This window comes from Sprattus sprattus (genome assembly GCF_963457725.1).
Source record: "Sprattus sprattus genome assembly, chromosome: 19".
In the NCBI taxonomy this organism is placed as follows: domain Eukaryota; kingdom Metazoa; phylum Chordata; class Actinopteri; order Clupeiformes; family Clupeidae; genus Sprattus; species Sprattus sprattus.
The window spans coordinates 11,909,411-11,929,825 of record NC_137917.1 but is presented as its reverse complement, the minus strand read 5'-3'; the positions used below and the strand labels follow the sequence as shown (position 1 = coordinate 11,929,825).

Genomic DNA, 20,415 nt, shown 5'->3' with positions numbered 1-20,415 from the left:
TTTGAACAAAAGCGTCTCCATGCAAATATGAGCCAAAAATAGTTGATTAACTCCCGTAAATAAACTTGTCAACGTATGAAGTTTGTATCGTTTAATATAGAGCGTGGTCTTTAAATCTGAGAGCATTTTCGTTCATTTCACGTCATGATTGTGTATTGGTTGGTGAATTTTGGTAACGTTATTTCATATCAATCAGAGAGAGGGCCAGATAGCGAGAGCGAGCAGAAGTCTTTGAGCAGAACGAGTGCGAGAACTTAAAATGAAACACAGGGAATTTCTGATAGCAACAGTGTATTTGAGTGCGACAACTTAAACTGAAACACGGCAATTTTGCAAGCAACAGTGTATTTGAGTGCAGACAATCCGTTTTGAGCAGGATCTCTCCCCCCCCACTCTCTCTCTCTCCATCCGTCTCACTCCCTCTCTCACTATCTCCATCTCTCACTCCCTCCCTCTCTCTCCATCCATCTCACTCATTGAAAATTGTATGTTGAAATGGACCCACATTGACTATAAACATTGCACCCTTTTGACAACTTTCATACTCACAGTGAAACACAGCTGTCTACAGTACTTGCTGCCTGTACAATTAAAGTTTAAAGGCCTTGTTCCCATATAGTTCCCCTGCTCATTTAAAACCTAATGAGTATGCACCTGTTTTTGAAATGGATGTATGTGTCTGTGTGTGTGTGTATGTGTGTGTGTGTGTGTGTGTGTGTGTTGGCAGCTGTGGAGACACTGTAATGTGTCTGGGGGTATAAACCAACCCCTTGTGATAACACTGTCCTATAGTGTGAAATGAACTCAGCGTCACACTGGTGGAAATGACCGTCACACCAGTGGACATAGGCTATAGAAAAGGCCTAGATAAATACATTTTTACAAATCCGTGCTACATGTGCCCCCTTTTTAACTTTGAGCACCTGCCCCTCCAAAGGTCTCTGCACGGCCCTGCCTTGGACGCCACTGCATCAAAAACAGGAATGCTACTGTAATGGAAATCACGAAATGGGCTCAGGAATACTTCCAGAAAACATTGTCAGTGAACACAATCCACCGTGCCATTCGTCCTTTATACTGTTTATAGTACAGTATAGTCCTTTGACCTTGTCTGGGAATTCCCCGCCACCTTCACTGCATTTCATTTGCTCAGTTAGTCTGGTGAACTACGCAATCGCGGTCCACTTCAGTCACGTAATTTGACACTCCTTTAACCAATCAGACCAACGATACAGGTGACGTACTTTGCACCCCGTTTTCAATTTAATCATTGAGAGCGCTTAGATGCACGCTATAAAAAAAAAGATTATTATCGGGTTTTGTAGTTAGACTATCTGGTTATTCTAGTGCTCATGTAAACGGAATAAACTGATATTCGTTGTAGGTTTTTGAACACCTACACACCTATTTTGTTACGAAGTCGTGGTTAGTTTAAATCCGCAAATGGCGCGCCAGGTAGCCAATAGCCAGTTTGTGATTGGCTCCAAGGATCCTTACAATGCTGAACTAAGTTGGTATAGCCGCCTTGCCAGACTGAGTTTGAAGGCAAAATCAAATTGGTCGGAAAAAGAGGGGCGGGACTTCCCAGACAACCTTTGACCATCATCCCCTTTAATATCCATTTAATTTAGCATTACATCTGGTATAATAATAAGTCACATGGACAGTGGTGTTTCTTGATAAGGATCACACATTGAAACAAAACAGCCAAATAGAGGAGGTTCTCACCCAAAGAGGGGGTTTGTTCCCTTCAGATGGGGCTGATCTACAACCCACAGAGACCAGAACTCTCATGTTTCTGAAATCTACGAAAAGGCTAATCTATGCAGCTGCAGGATAGAGACCTCTCTAAGAAGGCAATCTGTGTTTTCCAATCCAAAGATTTCCATCCTGCCATACACCTGCATTTCCCCTGAACAGGTTATACTTGTTATTTTATGTTTTAGGTTGATCATCAACGATGGGCAACTCTGTTCCCCCACCCGCCACTGGCATTGTGGTTGTCACTCATATGTACCCACAACAAAATGCCCACAGTGTCACATCACCCCAGAGCGAAGTTGTTCCACCAGCCTCCTCTCCACCAGCCTCCTCTCCACTTGGGAAATTCCTAAAAGGAGAACCAGCATCCGTTGGAGTGAGTCTTTGACAACCCCAATGTCATGTGTAGCTCACATGAGTTCTTGCCAATGTCCGAAGAATAGCAACATGCATTCAGGAGGTTAAACCTGTCAACTTTCAAGGAGCAGGGAGAGATTCTGAGACATAATATATGTTTCTTTTTGTTTTCACAGACAGTTCAAATAATGATTGGCGTGGTGGTAATGTTGTTTGGCATCGTGTGGGTATTTTGTCCATGTACACCATCTGTTGTCTCCGGTATCATGTTCTGGGGAGCCATCATTGTGAGATAAATGTTTTTGTTTTTTGAATCAATGTCCGAAATTAATGTGTTTTCATAATGGCATCTGTATATGGGGTTGTTCTTGTGTTTTTAATGTATTATTTGAAACATATTGTCCTTTTCCTTTTTTCAGTATCATAGCAATAGGGTTGACTGTCTAAAATGTATGTCTTTCTTTCAGTACATCACTGCAGGTTCTCTCACTGTTGCAGCCAATAAGAAGCTCAGTCAGTGTTTGGTGAGTATTTGGGCGAGGGAAAACTATATAGCTAATAGTTACGTTGACATTTTATTTCTAGTAAGCTCCCATCTAACAGTTCAAAGGGGTGCAACTGGTATGTGCTGCTATGATATATTCTTCTGATACCATGTCTCTGTACTCATCATCCACTTGGCATTGGAAAAGTGACTAATACCATGATATAAATACAAATCTTAAGTAACAAGTAGCTATGAGGACCTCACAAAAGTTATCAGCAACCTGGCTGTGTGTACTGACTGGGTTCAACCACCCAAGCAGTCCTGGAGAGAAAGGAAGCCCAATCAGCTCAGGCCTAACAATAACCCAAGAACACTGAAGATCAGAGGCTTTTGCTGAGTGCATTTCTTTAGATGACCAACCAATGTAGCATGATTCAATGAATTTGAATGAATATGTTGATGTTAATTGTGAGCTTCGAAATAGCATTAATTCATATTCCAATTCAATAAACTTTAATTTACTTAAATTGATTACAGCAATTCCAGGGACGTGCCGTGAGGTTCGTAGCTGGTGAGGCACAGAAACCGGAAGTGATTACGTCATCCCGATCTTTAGTTGTTTAAAAAAATAGAAATGTATACATCATACATGTATATATGCCTATGGTTTAAAAATTGTCATCTGACCAGAACTGAAAAAACTTTATGTTTTATTGTCTAATACTATTATTTTTAAACAATCATTTTTTTTATTTATTATAAGAAGTTATGCGGCTCAATACTCAACTGACTTGTTAACCTAACTTTTACGAGGCTATAGGCCTACAGCCTAAACCTATAACCGGTGTGCTTATTGAACTTTTACACCGTGTCAAATAAGTCAAATAATATTAATAGCTACAAGCGAGTGTACGTATGTAGCCCTCCCACCAATGATATGGCTCATTTCATTTTGTCAAGGGAAATATAACTACGGTGGTGGGATGCTAATTTAAATGAACTTTTACCCAACTCGGACACATTTCGCAGTTTAGAAAAAAACAATTACATATTTATTTACACAACATATTAACAAGCAAACAGTTAAACACCGCAGACATAGCACACAATACCAAAATGTTCTACTCATTTAAAGTTGGTGCACTGTCGTTGGAGCTCGTAACCGTCAATTTGAGGTGAAACAAAAGTAATCCACTCACGACTATCCATATAGTTCAGTGGAAATCCATTGTCCCGCGATCTCCCTCCTCTTTTTGAGCGAATGCAGTCAGTGGCTAGTTTAGCTCAGGATAAGCACCTAGTCTGCTCACAACTTCAAGGCAACGTTCCTGCACCAGCAGCCTTTAGCGAGGTTCGTGTTGCGCATGAATATGTAGTCCCGTTGGGAAACGTGAAACACTCCAATGCAAATGTCAATACCTTCTGTCCCGTTGTTTGAAGCAAAACTTTTAGCTCCGGCATTGGTCTCATTTCACGTTTGGACTGAAAGTCCAGTTTTGAGAACTGCTTCAGCTTAGCAGTACAATCTTCTATTTTCGCCATCAAGGTCAAGTAGAAATGTATAGAAGTGTAGAAGAAAACCAACGTCAGAACCAGCATATACCCGACAAGTGAGCTCCCGCTCGACCCCTTCATTGAGGCAGAGGTACTGTTTGCCTCACTAACATGATTTTATCAATGCGTTTTGAGCTCAACTCAAAGGTTCTACGCATGTGCAAAACCGAGTTTGAAATTACACCCTTACGGCAGATAAGTAGAGAAATATGAATATTTATTTTATATACATATATGAAATGTAATGTATGAAATGTAAATTTGAACATATTTGTGCAGGCAGTCTGTATTGGTCAATACTGGAGTACTCATTACCAGTCTACAGTATATTTGTGGTACTCAATCAACAAGACTATAAGTGTACCCTAGTTCAAATCATTGTGAATCAGGCCCTATTCTTGCATTGTTCCTACTGTACATTAATATTATCTGGCTGTTTTAAATCACACTACCTCTTAACCATATATTTTTATATAATGTATTTGGAACAATTAGTGTAATGCTCACATAACAATACAATTAAAGCCAAGTAATCATGTGAAAAACACACCTGTCCTTCACCTGGATACACTTGCATCTCTTTACCGATTTCCATCGTTTTGTCCTTTGAGAAAAATTGCACCCAAAACGATTGAAAAATAGGGCCCGTTTTTGGGTAGTTTAATGCATTTGGGTGATTATAATACAGTATCCAGCCGATATTAATATCTTGAATTCTATTTAGTAATAATGCCTCTAATGACTTACTCTTTCCTGTTTTTTTCATGCAGGTGAAATCATCACTGGTGATGAACATCATTAGCACAATAACTGCAGGGATCGCCATAATTCTACATAGCATAGATTTTATCGTGTTTCATCAGTACTCAAACCAGGACCATGGAATGTTGTTGGTCTGTACACTTCACTCCATATAGTATAAACTGCAGTCTGTAACATACATTTGTAACATACCGCTTTGAATGCTTTGTTTCCCTTATATCAGATTAGTGCATGGGGAATTGCTGGAGTGATGATAGTGTTGCAGGGACGTGCAGTGAGGTTCGGAGCTGGTGAGGCACAGAAACCGGAAGTAATTACGTCATTTTGAGCTCTAGTTTAAACTATATATATAATGTATATATACATGTATGTCTATGGTTTTAAAATTGTCATCTGATCAGAACTGAAAAAACGTTGTTTTATTGTCTAATACCATTATTTTCAAACGATTGTTTTTTTATTGTATTATGATGAGTTATTAATAAGATATGAATAGTTGCAAGCTAGTGTATGTAGCCCTCCCACCAATGATATGGCTCATTTCATTTTGTCTGGAGAAAATATAACTACGGTGGTGGGATGCTAATTTAAATGACCATTTAACCAACTCGGACAGCTTCGAAAAAACAATTCCATATTTATTTACACAACATATTAACATGTAAACAGTTAAACACCGCATACATAGCACACAATACCAAAATGTTCTACTGGCCAGTATAATTTAAAGTTGGTGCACTTTCGTTGGAGCTCATAACCGTCAGTTTGAGGTGAAACAAAATGAATCCACTCACGATTATCAGTATAGATCAGTGGAAATCCGTTGTCCTCTTCTTGAGTGAATGCAGTCAGTGGCTAGTTTAGCTCAGGATTAGCACCTACCTAGTCTGCCCACAACTTCAAGGCAACTTTCCTGCATCAACAGCCTTTAGCTTCTTTAGGTTCGTGTTGCGCATGAATATGTAGTCCCGTTGGGAAACGTGAAATACTCCAATGCAAATGTGTAATACTACTGTGTTAACTTAAAATACTTAAACGCTCTTAGTTAATTCAACATGCCTCAGGTTAGCAATGCAATCTTCCATTTTCGCTGTCAAACTCAAGTAGAGAAGTGAAGAAGAAAATCCAACGTCAGATTATATACCCAACAAGTGCCCTCTCGCTCGCCACCCTTCTTGAATCCGTGGTAGTGCGTGCCTCCCTTGCAATATATTTCAATGCGTTTTCAGCTCAACTCAAAAGGTTCTACGCTTGCGCACGCATGCGTAAAACCCAGTTTGGAGTGATTTCGCAATCCTAGGGGAGGCACTGCCTACCCTGCCCATAGACTGCAATGCATCTGCCTCCCTTGACCGCACGTCCAATGCTCATTGGCTGATCACTGGGAACCGGAAATGTTCAAATTCAGCTATTTTGATAATAAAAATGCTCGAAATGATCGGAATCATGCAGAATTGACACTCGTAACACAAGATAACTAGAGAAATATGAATATTTATTTTATAATACATAAATATATATGATTATTATAGAAAAAAAAAATTTTTTTTTTTTTTTTTTACTTTTCAAAATGACAGGTGAGGCTCTGCCTCCCCTGCCTCCTATGACTGCACGTCCCTGTAGTGTTGTCACTGCTAGAGTTCATTGTCTCCATATGTGTATCTGCGTTTGCCTACAAAGCCACCCGCTCTTTAAACACTGAGGTGAGTAAAACTATAACAATAAATCTTTACAGTCCAGCAGCACTTTTGCTGCCAAATGCAGTCAGTTAGTAGGCTCCACACTGAATAGGCTGTCCCTCTTTACCTCTTTGTGTTTGATTTTGTAGCAGGTGGTATACGTTTCAAGCCAGGTGACCCATTCTTTTCCCACCTCCCACCGGTCTGCACCTCCACAGAGTACACAGGTACAGAGTCGCAAACATTTAAATGGATAAGGCAATTATGACAGACCTCAAGCTCATCTACCTTTTCCACATGTTGCTTTTCCAGATGCCTCTCTTAGCAACCAGTGTGGTTCTTCCTTAAGTGCTGATGGAAGTAGTGGAAAAGATGTGGCCAACAGTGGCAACAAGATATTCCCCCGTATTACCCCAGAATGAGTCATGTGACAACATGAATTATTTCTGCCTTGTTTTCCATGTTCTCTGAAATGAATGTGAGTATGTAAGCGCATCCTAGCTAGCATGAAAATACAACCTTAAAAGTCACCATCAGGTACTGGAAAGATATCAACATACGTATAAAAGAGTGCTCAAAATTGCTGATGTTTATTTATCATGAATAGCATGACTTGTCATCATTTAATATATTATGTATGCCTACATTATTCAGGCTTTGGCTGAAATGTATAATAGCCTACAGATAATGCTGGTCTGTTATCCTCTGCTGTTCTGCTGTAACTTCTTCCAACTGTATTCAAAATATATACATAAAGTAATAAATCAAACTTTTTAGCCATTTTAAGTATGGTTTCTTTTTTGTGTCCTGCAGTGATGAGGAACCAAGATACACACACCTGTTGTTCCTATTAGCTATCACATGCCATTTGTTCAGGTCTCAGTGACACAGACAGAGTACACATCCAAAATGAGTTGCAGATACAAAATAAGGCTATAGTCTTTCAACAACAGAATAGCAATATTTCCAGTTCAGAATCAGAATCAGAATCAGAATCAGAAACAGATTTATTGTCACGTATGCGCCTACCTAAAATTTGTTCTGGTGCAAAGGTGCATACAGTAAACATAAAAACTAGTGCTGTCAGTTTAACGCGTTATTAACGGCGTTAACGCAAGCCTATTTTAACGCCGTTAATTTTTTTATCGCGCAATTAACGCGTTTTTTTTTTTTTTTTTAGATTCACGTTCTTTTTGCTCTCCCAAACTGTGTAGTAGGCTAACGTTACGTTTGAGTGAATGGTGAGCGCGATACGGCGAAATGGATGATAATAGGCAGCTGGCTGAAAGCACAGAGTTAGTAGGCTTACCTTTTATTGGTAACCTAACTGTTTCGGTTCATTGTTTTTGAAATAAGAGGCCTGACTTCTATGTTCACAGCAAACTTGAAAATATTAAGCCATGGTTAAACTGCACTATAGGCTGAGTTTAAAGGCACCCAGTGCAACTTTCGAGGCTTAAAAATAAACATTCAATTTCTAGTCTTTTTTAAACGTAGTAAGTTTCAATAACTCCATACCATTCCATATCGACATTCAAGGAGCAAAGATGAGACGTCGTTGTGTGGTGAGAACTGATAGAAAATCGATAACAACAACAATCGCCGCCATCTTCTTTATTTTTTGTAACCTACAATAAATACAGCAGGCTTCCAGTCAATGGAAAAATGGCCTCTCCCCACCGGCGATTGTTGTTGTTTACGATTTTCTATCAGTTCTCACCACACAATGACGTCTCATCTTTGCTCCTTGAATGACGATATGTAATGGTATGGAGTTATTGAAACTTACTACGTGTAAAAAAGACTAGAAATTGAATGTTTATTTTTCATTGAATGTTTACATAAAGTTGCACTGGGTGCCTTTAACTGAAATGTGCATTTTATAATTTTGTTTTGTACCGCCCTGTTGGGCAATGTTGTTTTTCAATAAAATAAAACATTGCATAAAGCAAGCCAATCTACTTTTCCATGTTGATAAGAGCATTAAAAATATATATATATTGAAGGGACATTTAGAATAGATAAAAAATTGCGATTAATACATTTACGATTAATCGCGATTCATTTTGAGTTAACTATGACAAAAATGCGATTAATCGCGATTAAATATTTTAATCGTTTGACAGCACTAATAAAAACATAAAAACACAAACATACACACACAATTAGTAAGTACTTCTACATAACATAGAAACATAGGAACACACTAAGTACTACACATAACATAAGTACTACAGAACACAGTATGGAAACAGATGTATATATAAATAGAGTGTATATAAAGAAGAAAAGTAAGGGGTAAAATGCAAAAGACTGCAGTGCAGGTGTGCAAAAGTGAATGTGCAATGTGCAATGTAAAGGAGTGAAATGTGAGTTAACATTACTCAGAATCTTACCTGCCCGCCTCAGGGTCCAAGAGGCAAACAGGTCCTGTAGAGATGGCAGATTGCAGCAAATCACCTTCTCAGCAGTGCGGATGATACAATGCAGTCTGCCCTTGTCGTTGGCAGTGGCAGCAGCGTACCAGGTGGTGATGGAGGAGGAGAGGATGGACTCGATGATGCAGGTGTAGAAGTGCACCATCACTGTCTTTGGCAGGTTGAACTTCCTCAGCTGCCGCAGGAAGTACATCCTCTGTTGTGCTTTTTTGGTGAGGGAGCTGATGTTCAGCTCCCACTTGAGGTCCTGGGAGATGATGGAGCCCAGGAAGCGGAAGGACTCTGCAGTGTGGACTGGGGAGTCTTCCAGGGTGATTAGGGTGGGTGGGGCTGCGTTCCTTCTAAAGTTAACAACCATCTCCACTGTTTTCAGAGCATTTAGCTCCAGGTTGTTCTGACCACATCAGGTCACCAGATGGTCAATCTCCAACCTGTTAGCAGACTCTTCCCCACCAGAGATGAGTTTAATGAGGGTGGCGTCGTCCGCGAACTTAAGGAGTTTGACTGACTGGTGACTGGAGGTGCAGCTGTTGGTATACAGGGAGAAGAGTAGAGGGGAAAGAACGCAGCCCTTAGGGGAACCGGTGCTTATGGTCCGGGACTCAGAGACCTGCTTACCCAGCCTCACGTGTTGCCTCCTGTCAGACAGGAAGTCTGTGATCCACCTGCAGGTGGAGTCAGGCACGCTCAGCTGGGAGAGCTTGCCCTGAAGCAGAGCTGGGATGATTGTATTGAAGGCAGAGCTGAAGTCCACAAACAGGATCCTGAAGTAGGTTCCTGAGTAGTCCAGGTGCTGGAGGATGAAGTGGAGGGCCATGTTAACTGAATCGTCTACAGACCTGTTGGCTCTGTAGGCAAACTGCAGGGGGTCCAGTAGGGGGTCAGTGATGGCTTTGAGGTGAACCAGCACAAGGTGCTCAAATGCCTTCATAACCACAGAGGTCAGGGCGACGGGTCTGTAATCATTGAGTCCGGTGATCTTAGGTTTTTTGGGGACAGGAATGATGGTGGAGGTCTTGAAGCAGGCTGGAACATGGCATGTCTCCAGTGAGGTGTTGAAAATATCTGTGAACACCGGACAGCTGGCCCAGCAGCCTTGCGGGGGTTCTGTCTCTTGAATAGTCTGTTAACATCTCTCTCCAGGATAGAGAGAGTCGCCACTGTGTAGGGGGAGGAGGGGGGAGGCTCTGAGGTGGGCAGTTGTGAGAAGGCGCGGGCCTCTGCTGTGATGGTGGCAGTGTAGTTGATGGGCTGGGGCTGGAGGGGGGTGTCACGGGGAATGGTGTCAGGACTGTCCCATTGTCCATCAAAGCGGCAGTAAAACTCATTTAAGACGTTGGCCAGGCGTGAGTTGTTAGTGGAGTGGGGGGCTCTGGGCTTACAATTGGTAATCAGCCTAAGCCCTTTCCAGACAGAGACAGAGTCGTTTGCTAAGAACTGGTGTTCAAGTTTCTTAGAGGTCGTTTACATGGAGCCTAGTTTGTCAAACTAATACAGATAGCTAATACAGATAGCCCTATCATGTAGACAAGCACTCTCTATCCGCACTCTCTATCCGCAACGATCCAAATCGGGGGTAGAAAGTGAGTAGATTTGAATCGGTACGGGGGCTGGTGTTCGTCTGCACGGATTCACGCAACCTGATGATGTCATTGTCCCACGTGATCGCATCGCTACCTCAAGCTGAACCCCTATTCACATAGACATACAGTATATGTCTATGCTTATTCACCCAATTACTTCCCCTCATAACAGCAACAACAATTTAAATGTATGACGTGGCTCCTTTTTCGAGACTTACCTTTTTCTACTGTGCTTAGTTGTTTTTATTGGGATAGTGTGCTGTTTAACCTACATGTGGATAGTTTTTCGTGGTCTTACTTAGCCACGCAATTTTTCAGCAATAGGAGCAAATCTGACGTACAAATATGTATTATAGACGGAAGGTTTCAAAACGTTCTATAATAAAGATGAAAGTTAGCTCTTGTCCTTTCAGACAATGATAGCTAGCAATAACGTCACTTCAGAGGTACATTACGTGAAGGACAAAGCCCTCAACAATAGCATACATTTGTTGTTAGTAATAAAACCATGAAATAGGAAGCAATTGACAAGACAACTCAGACATTTCATGTTGCACATTGCTTTGTTGAACTGTTCCAAACTCAATACACTTATTATCAATACAAAATAGAATTAATTTTCGCATAACCTACAGTCTGCTCTGACCACTGATTTTCTTAACCACCATAATGTGTTGCTGTGCAGATTAAATATAGGCTATGCGGCTAGGCTACACGTTGCTTATAGGAGCTTGAGTAATAGCTCGTTTATCCATGTGATCCTGTCTTCTTCTAGGTTTTTTCAGTTGTCTGTTGCAACACAGGCGTGGGAGATGTACAAACGCCTATAGGCAATTGTATTGTTATGGCGCTATACAAATAAAATTGAATTGAATTGAATTGAATTGATACAGAATAACAGTAGAATAGCTTTTTGCAGTTCCATCAATTGTCATACATTTTTTTTAATTAATTTATTCATTTTTTTGCTGGTAAAAGATACAGAAGTGCATTTGATGTGTGATATGAGATACACACTAATAATCCATCCTATGTTCAAGGGCTTCCAGAGTAACAAAACTTTAGAGTTGTTGGTCATTTCAGCTGCATACACCAGTGGGAGGGACAGTCCAAATAAAAGTAAAATATTTTTGATTTCACATCTCAACCTTGTAAAGTGGTTCCAGAAAGCACTGATGGCTCGATTTGTTTTTAAACAAGTTATGGGTTTATAAAAATTGTACATACAAATATTACATACATGGCAACACACTTGTTGCTATTTCCAAGACAGTAATGGTTTTGGTCTTTAACTTGTAATGCACACCATCTGAACTGGATTGGATTGAATTACCTGTGTTTCGAACGGGTTTGGAAGCAACATAATGAGAACAGAAAACCCCAAAAATTGATTCAGAATTATATTAGTTATTATATAGGGGGAAAAGGGTAAGTGGAGTGCAAGCTGCTTATCCTGCTGCCAGATAGGCAGTTCCAGAGTGTGAGAGAGAATTATATAAAATCTTAAACTATCAAATATCATCAAAATACATGTCTACTGTATGAAGCATGATAGCTAAGCTAAGGTTATTTAAAACCTTAGTAAGCTATATTAAAAATATATGAAAAATGCATGACAGTATCACCATTACCAGAAAAAGTCATTTACTTTTTTACTCACACTTTCACTCACTCCCTCTGTTTAATTCACTCTCCGGGACTCTTTATTTATTTTTCTGTATATATAACATACAACAATATCTATCTGTCTTTCTGTCTCGTTCACTCTCTCTCTCTCCTATTCTCTCTCTATATCTTTGTCATGGACCTCAGGAAACACTTAAATTACAAAGTAAAAAGTCAAATGAACTATTGTGTTTGGTGTATATTAAGGCTGTTTGCATTTTACTAGCTTCAGTGTCTGTGTGCGATAGGCACACACATTATTGGAGCATATGTACCTCAGTCAGTGTGCAACATTTTTGTTTACCACTAGAGGCCGATGTTTAATCCCTTTCTAACAGACATTTCGCAACGTCAAGACCACCAAGGAACATAACAAGCTCTTCCTACTAGTGCCGCTGTCAGTGACGCAAGAAGGCAGTTCCCGTAAATTGAGACTCAGAAGATGGGAGGGACCATTTCAGAAGTCAAATAAACTAATGTGTTTGGTGTATATTAAGGCTGTTTGCATTTTACTAGCTTCAGTGTCTGCGTGCGATAGGCACACACATTATTGGAGCATACAGCCACGGAAAAAAAATAAGAGACCACTTACAAATTATCAGTTTTTCTGGTTTTACTATTTATTGGTATGTGTTTGAGTTAAATGTTCATTTTTGTTTCATTCTATAAACTACTGGCAACATTCCTACCAAATTTCAAATACAAATATTGTCATTTAGAGCATTTATTTGCAGAAAAATTACAATTGGTCAAAATAGCATAAAAGATTCAGTGTCTTCAGATCTCGAATAATGCAAAGAAAACAAGCTCATAATCATTTTTAAACTACACAATACTAATTTTTTTAACTTAGGAAGAGTTCAGAAATCAACAACTTTCATGTGTTTTGGCATGCTTTCCACCAGTCTTTCACATTGCCGTTGGGTGACTTTATGCTACTCCTGGCGCAAAAATTCAAGCAGCTCGGATTTGTTTGATGGTTTATGACCTTCTATCTTCCTCTCGATCACATTCCACCGCTTTTAAATGGGATTCAGGTCTGGAGATTGGGCTAGCCATGACAGGGTCCTGATGTGGCGGTCCTTCATCCACACCTTCACTGACCTGGCTGTGTGGCATGGAGCCTTGTCTGTTGGAAAAAAGACTCCTCAGAGTTGGGGGACATTGTCAAAGAAAAAGGAAGTAAGGTTTCTTCCAGGAAAACTTTGTACCTCGCTTGATTCATGCGTCCTTCAAAAAGACAAATCTGCCCCATTCCAGCCTTGCTGAGGCACCCCCAGATCACCCCAGATCCTCCACCAAATTTCACAGTAGGTGCAAGACTCTGTGGCTTGTAGGCCTCTCCAGGTCACCGTCTAACCATCAGACGACCATGTGTTGGGCAAAGCTGAAAATTGGACTCATCAGAGAAGACGAACTTAGAAGAACCTCCAGTCCGCTTTGGTTCAATCCTTATGGTCTTTTACAAACCTCAGCCAGGCAAAGTACAACGTTGTCCCGGAAGAAAAACTTGCTTCCTTTAGTGTTTTATCCAGCAGGGCAATGCTCCATGCCACACAGCCAGGCCAGTAAAGGTGTTGATGAAGGACCACCACATCAGGACCCTGTCATGGCTAGCCCAATTCTGAGACCTGAATCCCATAAAAAAAACTCTGAAATGTGATCAAGAGGAAGATGGATGGTCACAAGCAATGAAAATAAGCCGAGCTGCTTGATTTTTTGCGCCAGGAGTAGCATAAAGTCACCCAATGGCAATGTGAAGGACTGGTGGAGAGCATGCCAAAACACATGAAAGTTGTGATTTTATATCAAGCTTTTTCCACCAAATATTGATTTCTGAACTCTTCCTAAGTTAAAACATTAGTATTGTGTTTAAAAATGAATATAAGCTTGTTTTCTTTGCATTATTCGAGATCTGAAGACACTGCATCTTTTTTGCTATTTTGACCAATTGTCATTTTTCTGAAAATAAATGCTCTAAATAACAATATTTTTATTTGAAATTTGGTAGGAATGTTGCCAGTAGTTTATAGAATGAAACAAAAATGAACATTTAACTCAAACACATACCAATAAATAGTAAAACCAGAAAAACTGATAATTTTGAAGTGGTCTCTTACCTTTTTCCGCGGCTGTGTGTACCTCAGTCAGTGTGCAACATTTTTGTTTACCACTAGAGGCCGATGTTTAATCCCTTTCTAACAGACATTTCGCAACGTCAAGACCACCAAGGAACATCACAAGCTCTTCCTACTAGTGCCGCTGTCAGTGACGCAAGAAGGCAGTTCCCGTAAATTAAGACTCAGAAGATGGGAGGAACCATTTCAGAAGGGATCGTCATTTATGTGTAGTCTGTATCCACACGGAACCTGTTTCCATTTAAATTAGAATTCGTCAAAGGTAAGTCCGTGTTTGTCTTTTTGGCTCGACTTGAGAGCGGTTAACTATGAGAGATGTCTCCCCTGAATAACAGAATAACCTGATTAACATATTTCTAGGAGTGGTAGCAGTTGATTACACTGCCATATGTGCAGCAAAGATAGTTAAAGGTGAAAATGTTGGTAAATCTGTCAGTCAAATCTGTCTGGCAGTGCATATTTATGTATTACTAAAACTGTATGTGTGTATCTAATCTGCCTAAAATGAAAGACTTTTCAACCTGGGCCCTTTTTTCAGGTCTTTTTCAATCCAAATGTTTACTCTTTGACAAGGGCTCAAGTTTGTATCCTAATTTGACTCATGTATTATTACTGAGAATAAGGACGTTGAGGCAATAGTGAGACAGAGAGGGATGATGAGAAAACAAATAAGAGAGAAGTGGTTGGGACTTGACAAAACTGAAGAATGGCCCATCTTGGGCAATGTCGGGACTAACAACTTCCACATTATCACACTCAAAATATCTGGCCAGATATCAGCCTTTTCCCACCCTTGCTTCTGTGCTTTCCTCCGAACTTCTTCCTATTCTCCCCACTTCTCCCTTCCCTTTAATGTAATCGTGTGGCTTTGTCACAGTTACTGACAAAGAGGATTTCATAAAACGTTCCTGTGGCCATGAGCCAAAAAAAACAGGAAAGAGTCAGTTTCTCTTCTTGAGTGCAGTTTCTTTGGAAAAATGTGCTCTGAAAACTGTTCTTTCACTGACCTGCTGGTCATTTCAGGTTTGTGCGACTTCCAGCAGTAACCATGGCTGATTCTGTTCCTCCTGCCGGTGGCTTTGTGGTTGTCACTCATGTGTACCCACAACAAGGTGCCCAAAGTGTCACTTTAGCCCAGAGCAGAGTTGTTCCACCAGTCTCTTCTCCACCAGCATCCTCTATGCTTGGGAAATTCCTTAAAGGAGAACCAGCAGCTCTGGGGGTGAGTCTAGGATAATGATCTTCAATATAACTCATGTATGATATAATAAATAAAATATTACAGACTGAGTATAGTTGGAACTTGTATTTTTGCAATCAAATTCCATGGAAGTCCATTTGTTTGCCTTTATTTTCCACAGACAGTTCAGATTATGATTGGTGTGGTTGTCTTCCTCTTCGGTATCGTGACTGCATTTTATGCATATACAATATCCACTTTCTCTGGCATCATGTTCTGGGGAGCCATCATTGTGAGATTCATTTATTTATTCATAATTTTTTCTCCTTTAAAAATGTATACACTAAAGTAGTTTGTTTAAATTATTGCAATCTGTTATATTTCTTGTTATAATTCTTCTGCCTCTTAATATACTTTGTTAAACCCACAGTGTAACCTTTTTTGTGTCATCATATTACCAATGGCACTCCTAATGTCATATGTATTTTTTATTTGTGAAACCACTCTTTCTTTCAGTACATCACTGCTGGTTCTCTCACTGTTAGAGCCAATAAGAAGCTCAATCCATGTTTGGTGAGTATTTGATGATAGAACATTCAACACTGTCTACAGGCCTGTACCTTAAAGCAGCACAATGGATCAATAGCTACTTACTAGATCGGCAGAAAGTAAACAAGTCAGGCCAGCGGGCTGCGGCAGGCAAAACTACAGAACGCAGTTATATGCCTATGGACCCTGGTATGGCAATGGCACGGATGCGATTCTCCATATTAAAAGTCATTGTAGCGCCCCAATTTTTTTTAAGCTGTTATTTTAAGGTTAAACTGCTTATCCTAACCCTAATCCTGAAGTATAATTGTTGCATAATGGGGCTTTAAGGTAACATCTGTAATACATTACATTCACACTACCTTTCAGTTTTCATGTTTTCACAGTGTGCACAGGACCTTTCGTTTATTGTCAATGAAACTATCTTAACTTCTTTGGTTTTGTTGGCTTGTTAAACTGAGTATTTATAAAGAATATATAATAGTATAGATGAAGTGTATGAGCAGTTTAATACATCTGTCTGTTTGTGATGCAATATGAAGGATGTGTTAATGCTGGAGAGAACTTTGGGCGATGGACGCTCACTGCATTCAATTAATTGTTGGGGCCACTTATGGTGTCCTCCCAACTCAGCAGAACCTCAGTCAGTGGGTGGGTGAAGACAGAAGATGCATTTGGTGTTGGATATGAAACTAGCCTGACCCAGTGTCGCTACACATGGAGACATAATCAGGTTTTAAAATCATTTGCGTGTTTGTTTGGGAATAAACACGTTGAGGTTAACTCTTTGTAGCTAAATGAGCCATGAGTCATCTGAGGCTGCTGAAAAAGTGAGCCAGTGGTTGTGGCTGAGGTGCACGCAGGGGCTGTGAATTAACCCTTAACGGACAGAGGCCTGCTTGACTATTTTAGGAAGTCTCACTTGCCTTGATGTTTTTGTATATTTCCCCTAACTAAAAGTATTGTTAGTTGCCTGTATGATTATGTTATGGAAGACTTCAGCAATAACAACATTAGAGTAATGTTTTATTTGGAATGTAGTCAAATAAAATGGTATTTAAATCAAATGTAAAATCACCCTTACGAAAACCTTCATTCAGAGCTGCTCAGAATTTGTACAAAAAAACATTGTAAAGATTTCTGACCGAGACTTTTGAACTCTGAACCTTGTAAGCATAGGTGTTGGCTATACATATGTGAGTTTAGCATTCAGAAAGTGTATGTGGTTTCACTGCTACATATTTATAATTTTAGAGTGGCTCACTACCCCCACAGGTTTTCTCGCCACACCATGGGCAAATAGAGATCAATGAATCACCATTACCTTATCATATGAATGGCTGTCATTTGCTAATAGGTGGGTCCTTAGGAGCAGAAACCTCACTCAGAGATTGAAATGTGCTAGAGATCAGTTCTATTCTCCTTACAAAGTGCTTATTTATATTTGATTTTCAAACTGTATATATTTGAAAAAAAAAGGGTTCAAGGTTTCAGTGGGTTTTGTCTCTAGAAGGAGTTTTGACAACAGGAAAAATAATTCCCACCGCTGGGTAACAGTCCCTGAAGCGTTAACTTGAACTAACACTGAGAGATGTGAAATCTGGTCGAGGTGTATGTTGAGACCTATGTTGAGGTGTATCTGTTGCTGTCTGTGGTAGTGGTGTAGGTACAATAGGTACCAGCCTCACACAGGCACCAGAATAATGACTTACCTTACCTTGTGAACAGCGACAAAATAAATATGGGTGCAATTGTGCTTAAACAGCCATTCTCTCTGCACGAGGGCCACCAAGATAATGTTGGTACTATGCTGACAACAGCACCAATAAATGTTGGTGATCTCACCCGATTGGATAGATATCAACCATTCAACACAACAGCAGATCAATTCAGTTGAACACAAAGTGTTGTTCCTACCATAGTGGTCAAAATAAAGATCAAATAAAAATATACAGAATTATAAATTTGGAACTCTGTTCATACCATGATGAGTATGAGTCTGGGATGCCAGACACCACTGTTGAGCCTTTTGCTGTTGTTGTGGGCCTAATTCAATGAAACATTGATTATCATCATCAAACTTTATTTATAAAGCACATTTCATTCCAGGAGGCAACACAATGCGCTTCACAGAAGGAGGGGGGGGGGGGGGGGGATTACTGTGTATGAGCACATGCAAGTGACAGTGAGTAGATTGGGTGCCATGGGGAGTTCCAAACCAATAGCAACTAGAATTTAACATTGATCATTGAACATTGATCATCAAACTTTATTTATGTGTATAACCATAAAATGGGCTATCTTCAAATATATTGGACAGAAACTAATATTATGGTTATTGTGATGTGATTTTTGCATTTTTTTCATGTAGGTCAAAGCATCACTGGGGATGAATGTCTTCAGCACAATAACTGCAGGGATTGCCATCATTTTGTTTAGCTTGGATTTCATCGTCTTCCCTTATTACGGTTGTTATGATGACTATGGCTATAACTGCCAATGGAACAATGCATTATCATTGGTAGGTGCACCAAACATTATAATATGTATATAGCAAACTTTACTGCTCAAAGTCGCTATGTGTAATATTTCTTTCCCCTACAACAGAGCAGGACTCAGGGGATCGCTGGAGTGATGATAGTGTTGTCACTACTGGAGTTCATTGTCTCCATATGTGTATCTGCGTTTGCCTGCAAAGCCACCTGCTCTTCTAACACTGAGGTGAGTAAAACTGGGATATATCTTGACAGTCCAGCAGCACCTTTGATGCCCAATGCAGTCAGTTATAAGACTCCACATTGAATAGGCTGCCCCTATTCACATGTTTTGTATTTGACTTTGTAGCAGGTTGTATACGTTTCAAGCCAGTTGCCCCCAACTTTTCCCACCTCCCACCTGTCTGCACCTCCACAGAGTACACAGGTACAGTCATGAAGATTTAATTGGAAAAGATCATTACTAATCAACTTGTGATAAATAGGTGGGTGTGGATCCTTCAGCTACCTTGTTCATGTGTTGCTTTTCCAGATGCCTTTCTTCCCAACCAGTGTGGTTCCTCCTCTTCATAACTGCAGTGCTGATGGTTGCAGAAGTGGCAAGTCTGAAGATCTGCCCCCAGAATACACCACTACACAAAAATGAGTCATGTGACTACAACTAGATTTAAGTCACTCTCAAATGTATCTATTTAATTGAAACTCTAGCTAACCATCATGCTCCAAGTGGTTTTGCAGTCCAGGGTCTCAATCAATCATTGCCACTATTGGAGGGCATCCTATTAGCAATGAGAATACATCCTATAAAGTCACCTTTACAAACACACAGAGGAAATCATAATGTGAATGAAAGTTGTTGTTTCTTTCTGTAATCTCTATGCATTGAATATGTGATTGTCAGCTTTGAATATACTATATAGGCACACATTATTTAGACTTTAATATGATGAATATGAAAATAACTGATAATGCTGCTCTATTGTTTGCAGCATCAAATCATTGCCATTGTATAACACATGTGTACTTACTTTAATAAAAAATTACATCCAATGAAACATTTGTTTCAAATATAAGGTGTCACCTCAATTCTTTGAACTCCTGCCATGTTTAACTTTGTAATGTACTCAAAGTAGAGTGGCACCTATTTCTAGTCCTTTCTGTGTAAGCTACTCATGACTCCAAAACCTTTGTCATAATCAGAATTTGTTGCTGGCGTCATCAGGATAAAAGTTAATTGTCATGGCCTAACATGTCCAGCCCAAAACATGTAAAAGACCATCTGATGCATATTGCCTCAAAAGTTCATTGAACAGACATTTTATTTCAAGTTTAATGTTCCTTGAAAAATGTGAAGGGTTGAAGCAATTGTTTCTGGACGTAGACCACATAAAATAATGTTACTGTAGAAAATATTGAACTGATGTCATAACATAATAAGACCTGAGAGAGTTTGATTTGATCCCCGATGCCTTTCATATTTCTCATTGGGCTCCCCCTAATAAGTGCCACTTACACGTCATAACACACAATGGAATTTCCCTGCATTTGCAAACTCCTTGACAACACAGACCGGCATGTATCAAATCGTTCTCTGAGATGAAAAAAAATTGATTACTTTACCATAATTGCATCTGTCAAAGAGAGTTTAGAATAATTTTCCAGCACTAGTATGTGCTGCTATCTATTGATTAAATGTTAAATTGTAAGATTTTGTTATTCTGCCTTGCAGTTGTGAAAGACATTTAGTGGTTTATGGAAATTAATTTG

The 20,415-nt window shown here is 39.8% G+C and overlaps 2 protein-coding genes across 2 annotated transcripts; both read left to right on the top strand.

The window, feature by feature from the left end:
* Positions 1–1,960: 1,960 nt before the first annotated feature.
* Positions 1,961–7,022, top strand: LOC308380601 (membrane-spanning 4-domains subfamily A member 15-like; the record flags this gene model as incomplete). Its single annotated transcript, XM_080858010.1, has 6 exons — positions 1,961–2,137; positions 2,295–2,405; positions 2,586–2,642; positions 4,930–5,056; positions 6,750–6,827; positions 6,913–7,022. The coding sequence occupies 6 exons, from the start codon at positions 1,961–1,963 to the stop codon at positions 7,020–7,022; spliced, it is 660 nt and encodes a 219-aa protein (XP_080714136.1).
* A 7,559-nt stretch (positions 7,023–14,581) lies between these two features.
* LOC308381023 (membrane-spanning 4-domains subfamily A member 4A-like) lies at positions 14,582–19,488 on the top strand. Its single transcript, XM_080858516.1, has 8 exons — positions 14,582–14,686; positions 15,448–15,646; positions 15,786–15,896; positions 16,121–16,177; positions 18,525–18,674; positions 18,761–18,874; positions 18,998–19,075; positions 19,181–19,488. Exons 2-8 carry the CDS (start codon positions 15,473–15,475, stop codon positions 19,292–19,294), a joined length of 798 nt encoding a protein of 265 aa, XP_080714642.1. The 5' UTR covers positions 14,582–14,686; positions 15,448–15,472; the 3' UTR covers positions 19,295–19,488.
* The last annotated feature ends 927 nt before the right edge of the window (positions 19,489–20,415 follow it).

What these genes read in the sequence shown, in the direction of transcription:
- LOC308381023 (XM_080858516.1), top strand. Translation starts at nt 15,473, where the DNA reads ATGGCTGATTCTGTTCCTCCTGCCGGTGGCTTTGTGGTTGTCACTCAT. An exon ending in GAGAACCAGCAGCTCTGGGG is followed by an intron (nt 15,647 to 15,785) that starts GTGAGTCTAGGA and finishes TATTTTCCACAG; the next exon opens with ACAGTTCAGATTATGATTGG. An exon ending in TGTTCTGGGGAGCCATCATT is followed by an intron (nt 15,897 to 16,120) that starts GTGAGATTCATT and finishes TCTTTCTTTCAG; the next exon opens with TACATCACTGCTGGTTCTCT.